This window comes from Dreissena polymorpha, chromosome 3 (genome assembly GCF_020536995.1).
Source record: "Dreissena polymorpha isolate Duluth1 chromosome 3, UMN_Dpol_1.0, whole genome shotgun sequence".
Lineage (NCBI taxonomy): Eukaryota > Metazoa > Mollusca > Bivalvia > Myida > Dreissenidae > Dreissena > Dreissena polymorpha.
This window is the reverse complement of record NC_068357.1, coordinates 29260046-29266944: the sequence shown is the minus strand read 5'-3', so window position 1 is coordinate 29266944 and position 6899 is coordinate 29260046. Positions and strand designations below refer to the sequence as shown.

At 33.5% G+C, this 6899-nt stretch overlaps 1 protein-coding gene across 1 annotated transcript in view; it reads right to left on the bottom strand.

The window, feature by feature from the left end:
* Positions 1 to 5360: 5360 nt before the first annotated feature.
* The window catches only part of LOC127873456 (FMRFamide receptor-like), a 2086-nt gene continuing 547 nt past the window's right edge, over positions 5361 to 6899 (bottom strand). The window contains exon 1 of the mRNA XM_052417337.1: positions 5361 to 6899. This exon is cut by the window's right edge and continues 547 nt beyond it. Coding sequence (XP_052273297.1) covers positions 6203 to 6899 — 697 coding nt within the window. The 3' untranslated portion in view covers positions 5361 to 6202.

The window sequence follows — 6899 nt, the reverse complement described above, 5'->3', positions numbered from 1 at the left end:
CATTACTACTACTACTACTACTACTACTACTACTACTACTACTACTACTACTACTACTACTACTACTACTACTACTACTACTACTACTACTACTACTACGGCTACTGCTACTACTACTGCTACTGCTACAAAACAAAAATCTGGTTTGTTTAATAATTACTTATTATCCATTTGTCAAAACTAACAACTTTAACGCACCTGATGTTTCGGTATGTGGCTACCATAACACACTAAGGTGTTTTCTAGGTACATTTTAAGATTTTAAGATTTACAATGGAAATTTTTTTTGCTGCACAGACACAAATTCAAAAAGTAAGTAAATAAGACATGAACACTGATACATGCAAATTGTATCATACTTATACGACGAATATACGCAATATTTCAGTTCGGTAAGAATAGCGACTAAATATGTTTGGTATGAGCGTAATCTTGTAGGAGTGAAACTTTTATGATTGTGATGCTGCCTACAAGCTATGTTGGATAATATAATGAAACAATAGTTAGTAGTAGTTGTGAGCTTAAGTCATTGTTTGCTACACCACATTTGTAATTTCATTAATACAATTAAACATTTCTATTTTCAATAAATATGTATGATGGCAATTTATTGTCCTTATTTATCTTCCGAATAGTGTTTAAGTAGAGAAGCCATCAATATTTTCTGTAGAGGATTGCGCTTTCAACGTCAGTTTGAACATGTAAAAACATAAGGACATTCGTTTTTGGCCAGAAAGGCAATAATTCTGATCCAACGATTGGTAATGGCTTTGTTTGTTTAAGGAAACGCATTGGGGATTAAGCTTAACGAGTCTAGGTAAAAGTCTAGGTTGTTTTGTGTATAGTCTGTTCGATTGTTTGTGTTTTCTGGAGTTCGAGGAACGTCTAACTAAACGATAAGGGTTATTGAGCCTCGTTGTGGTGAATCTGGGCTCAATGTATGTGCTTAAAGTGTCGTCGGATAAAAGCCTATGCAGTCCTCACGTTGTGGTGAATCTGGGCTCATTGTATGTGCTTAAAGTGTCGTCGGATATAAGCCTATGCAGTCCTCACATTGTGGTGAATCTTGGCTCAATGTATGTGCTTAAAGTGTCGTCGGATATAAGCCTATGCAGTCCTCACGTTGTGGTGAATCTGGGCTCATTGTATGTGCTTAAAGTGTCGTCGGATATAAGCCTTTGCAGTCCTCACATTCTTATCAGGGACAATGTTTTCCGCTTTTACGGTCTTTGTTTATTTAAACGAAGTTTTTCTTCGTAACAAAAATACAGTCTAGACGGTAAGAAGCGTCCTTTACAGCCTGTGTTCACTACATTTCTTAATGAATGGGTTACATTGGCGCCCAACGTTAAGAAACACGCCATGTGTGTGAGCCGTCCCTCAGATGTCGTGACAGTAGGTAATTCGTGCAAGAATTTCACAATTGGAGAGGTTCGTAACGGGGTTCGGTATATGGAGAACTTAAACTACCTTGCCATAAGAAAGTTAATAAACTAGCTTTTATAGCGACGCGGTAGTTTTTCCTAAATTTGTACCTGGTTGTCCGTGGTTTAAACCCCCTTATGGTTGAGGATTTGTTTCTGGCTGGGTTACATGGGCATTAAGCCCGGTTTCCCAGAACGCAACTCAATAGCTTTTGCTGCATTCTCATAACTCAATGGGGAAGAATTTAGCGCACTACTCAAAACGCATCGCTTAATATTGCGGATAGACGAGGTGACCTGGCTACTGAAGAGTGGAATAAAACTTGCAACTTTGAGGAAAAATTGACTTATATATGGGCCAAAATCACAGCAGTCTACATTTTGTTCTGACATCTGTTTACCATCATCTATCCATTTCCATATTCAACTAGTGCACTGCTCTTCATTTAATATCGGATTAAAGTTCTTCAAAGTGGTTCTACCCTTCTGTTAAGTAACTGATGCAAAGTATTGCTAAAGAAACCGGCTAACTGTTAGCAAACAGCAATTATATAGAAACTCCAACTTATATAGGGTTCTTGACATCAATCATTTGTATTGCCCGAAAATCCAAACGTTTCATTTTCTACATAAGGTGTGTTTAATCCAACAATTTGGACGTGCAGAAAGTAGTTTCGTCGACGGCTTTAAAATAATGTCGCTGATTTTGTGTCTGCAAATTTCACATGTGTCAGCTACCTTTACACGTCAAAACAAAAAAGGCGCCTATGCATAAAGATAATGCGATATTTCAGATGAATTTTCTTTGTAATACATTACAGCAATCGTAACAGAGATTTGTATTATCTTTTAATTATGCAATGCAAAACAAAAAAGTGTTTTAATAACTTAAGCTATAAAACAACGGCTAAGTTGGTAATTTAAACAAGATATCAGACGCTCGCGCGGGTTCCCGAATCCTCCATGTTACAATATATAATTAAGGTATGTGTAATAAATAACACTATGTTATCTATGAACACGTTTATAAAACAAGATCGCCAAGTATAACCTGATAAGGACCTTATATTAAGATGCATGCATATATTAAAATACCGTAATGACCAATATATTTTTGTTCGCCCTGCAACGATTTAAATTGTTTTACGATTCCAGCACCAAGTATAATGTAATGACCTCATTAAAAACGTGCAAAATGTGAACTCTAATAGCCGAATGCAAATATGCAGGAAACAATACTAACGTTTTATTTATGCTTATAGAGTTCACGTTTTTAATTTTTATATTTTCGAGCTATAGTTACAATTTAGTTATCCATAACACATCTATAATATAACTTATCTTTAGTATTTCGTTAGGTAGCGCAAGGCGAGTATCAAAATCCCTCATGCTTTAAAATATGCACGTGGTATAATTATTATTTAACAAGCCTAGTATAACATTTATCAGTCTTAATAATAGAACGTTGCACATAAAAACAATGCCTGTCGACATCTGAAATGAGTAAAGACGATCTTTAATGGATATTAGTAATTATACAATTATTCAGTTGCCACTCGCTGATGTCGAGATCATGGTTTGGAAATAGTATAAATTCAGTGCCTCCAATTAATCATTCTGGATACAAACTGTCTGAGTCACATATACACAATTGACCTCGCCATTCGATTTACGTTTTTTTTTTCCGAGGAAAATTAACGAAACTCGTTAAAAAATGTGATTCTCTGAATTTAGCTTGTCGAAGGAAAATTGATAAATCGATAGAAACCGGCTCTCAAATTTATCGATTGGTGATTGGTCAATTGAAATTAAGATAAGGATTTTATTGAAAAGTGGCAAAATGTACTTAACTCAAAGATGGCAAAATAGTCATAGAATGATGAATGTATTAGTTATTAACGTAATTTAGTGCATTTCTATCATTAAGTGCGTCTTTGGAATATTAACACAGATTCAGACTTTCTGTTTTATTAGCATCATAACTAACAATGAGGTTCCATTGATTTAAAGAAAAAATGTTAAAATATTGGAAATTATTTTAAGAAAGATTGCTCTTCCGGAGTCATTATTAATATAATATTTCAGATTCCGTAAGTTTTTATGTAACCGAAAAAAAATGTGTTTCTTATTTGGTGACAGCTCTGGTTTAAACTGGTATGTTACTGCGATTTTTTCTGGAAAAACACGTTTTTTTCATAATTGCCTATTGGCTAAAATTTTTTATCATGTCGAGGCATGGTTTAATAGTCATGCTAAAATGTAAAACACAAATTTTCTCACATTCTTCAGAGAAAATAAAATGACACGTCTTACATTTAGATATTTATTGTCTCGCAATTCATTAATGAAAACTAAGTATAGTTACAAAAATGAAACTTAAGAATTGCATTCCATGAAACAAATGAAACGCAAGAAACATTATCAGAATAGAAATTCTGGTCAGCTAGTCTTAAATTGAAGGCAAATGGTACATTGGCTATACAATATAACGCATGACGTACCTTGCGACATTTAAAATAAAAGAATGACGAAAGCAGGTGTAACAGCTTCGGAACGGACAATACAAAGAATGGCTTGTTAAAACATGCTTATGGGTATCTTAACCAAACACTTAACCCTTAATTTATCACGAAATCCACAAACGTTACCTCCAAACACACCGTGGTTAAAATTAAAATATGCCGACAGCAGAAAGGTTATTCGATAAATGTAAGGAAATTATTGCAAATGAAAATCACTTCTTTTAACACCCCCAAACTATTTGGAACTTCGTAACCAATGCATACAACGATATTATTACGAATTTCCTACATTTCCCACATTTCAAAACATAGCTAGTATACACTTTTAAATGTTAAAAATTACGGCTGCTTATATACACAAATGGTATTAAAAGTGTACTGATATTATTAGTAAATAAACAGTATCACGTGCTTTATTGCTTATTTTCAAATCACAGATTCCGTTATATTCATTCCATTTAGTTCAATATGTTTGTGATATAAAGCTACCAGCATATACACAAACTATAAAAATATATATGCAACAAATGCAAACACGATTTACATCAACGTCATCAGCAATCATTAACATTGTTTCCTATTTTAGTAACAATGGCCTTATTTACATAGGATTATTGCAACTCTCGAAATATTATCAGGATCAAATTAGTATCAACACCCGCTTGTCTTTAATACCTATTAGCCCTATCATATAATCAACGCTAGGTCTGCAAGTAATCTGCATATACATACTATATTAAATGCAATCCCTTCAAACCGAGCATATAGAGCGAACACCAACAGTAAGTAACATGTACTATCTCTCAACATGTCACAAATGCAATCATAATACAGTGTTGACATATAAGGTATTTAAACGCAAATATTTAAAGCCTCAATCTAAACTTGAGTAAGTCGGTAGAAACTTTTTAATAATTATTTATCGTAACCGTCGCTATACCTTTTACCCGAGTAGTTCTAAATAATAAGCTACACAATCTCATCAGTAGCAAAGATTTTTCAAGATTGGTCAATAATAATGTAGTTATCAATTACAACACAACTTGTTTTAACCGCGAACGCACCATTCAAGCATTCACGGACTTAGATATACTCTTATTTAACAAACCAAAAGTAAGGGGCGTGTTTTTATTAAATATTTACAATCTCATACTTATTTATTAACATATAAAAAGGTGGGTGTGATGTACACAAGTATATAAGTACCTTCTTAGTGATAAGGGAATAACAATTATCGCAAATGAGTTTAATCATAGAGAATAAAATATGCTTTTATACATATGAATAGTATTTTTAAATAAATAAATACGAACTCTAAGTTAAGAAATTCCATATTTACTGATTTCTGATTGCTTTATGTTAACTATTAGTTGAATTAAACACAATAAGGTTATTATCATTTCTGTGTTAATGAATATTTCCGAAATGAGGAACTCCTTAGTTTCTGACTACATAATTGAGGAAATAGAGTAGCATTTAATAACAAAATGATACTGATAACTAATAAACAAATAAAATGAACTCTGCTACCCGGGTTGATTCGGTTTTGTGAAGAATCATTATTTTATTAACGTTTTAATGAGTTTTGATGTAGTTCCACACAGCTGTTAGCTCTACTTGATTGTCTCAATAAATGCTAGATTGCTTCGAGCTGTCGTTATTTTATTGAGAGTAGATATAATAGATAATATTCACATAGACAAGTGTCGATTAATAACTTATAAACGATTTTACTATACACGTTTTAATAAGGTTCAAAATAAAAAGTAATATATATGGTATCTTTACAACATCCATTATTACAAATAGATGTTAAGTTTAATATTTTCTTTTACGTATGTACAAAGTAACACCATATGGTCTGAAACATGCATGATTCAACTCTGCCGTTTTTTGTAACTAATTCATATATAATGGACACTAGAGCAAATGCTTGATCTTTGTATGTTGATCTGTAAATATTATTCTGGTAATATAAAACTACTTATAGGGCGATCGTGCTCTAAGCCATTACAAGGTATATATTACCCGATATGATTCACTGAAAATATTCACAAATACACTGGATTGTGGTTTATGATGGGTAAAGCAGCGCTGGGCTCAGTAAACCCTTCTTTGTTCATTGAACCACATAAAGAAAACATCATGCTTGTGGAGGCAATTTAAATGTTAGTTATTAAAGCTATGTGTTATTTAATAATTTAAATCGTGACGAACTCGCTCTTGTTTGGTTTGCAACCATACAGCACATGTTCATTATACCCGCGAAGTTCTGGACCTCGAATTTGTACACTGTGTTCTATTTCCAGTAGGTTGATATTGATAAAATGACCGGCGAGAATTACGTGATCGGCTGAAAAGTGCCCGTAATTGTAGTCGAAAACAAGCCCCTGTGATACTGTAAAGAAAAAAGTTGATGCAATAGTTTATGTTGAAAATTGTTCGTGTAATTTTCGTAACTCCTTGCCAATATTCAAAGCTAAGATCATCCGTGTGGTCGAATGTTGAATGCAAGTAATGCGATTGCAAAAACTGTTTTACCCACATGGAGAAATACGGCAAGTTCAACGCAATAAAGAAAAACGAAATTGCTAACAAAATAAATGTGAACTCTAATCTTATAGCATTTTCCTCGGTTACCAAATTGAACTTGTTTTTCCTCTTTCGATTCAGAAGCTTTCTAACAATTAAAATGTTCAACGTTGATATAATTACGAATGGTGCAAGTGTTATAATCAGCGCATACAAGCTGTCCAAAACGAACGCTTCGAATTCAAAGGATTCTTTGCTTGTACACGCAGTCATGTTATTCAGCGCTCGAACTTCACTTGTCACCGGCTTGTATATAGCAACGATACACGATAGAACAAACAGTAATGTAATAATTCGGTTGGTCTCTTTGAGGGATCCCATGTTACGCCTTCGTAGCGGCATACAGACACCAATATAACGT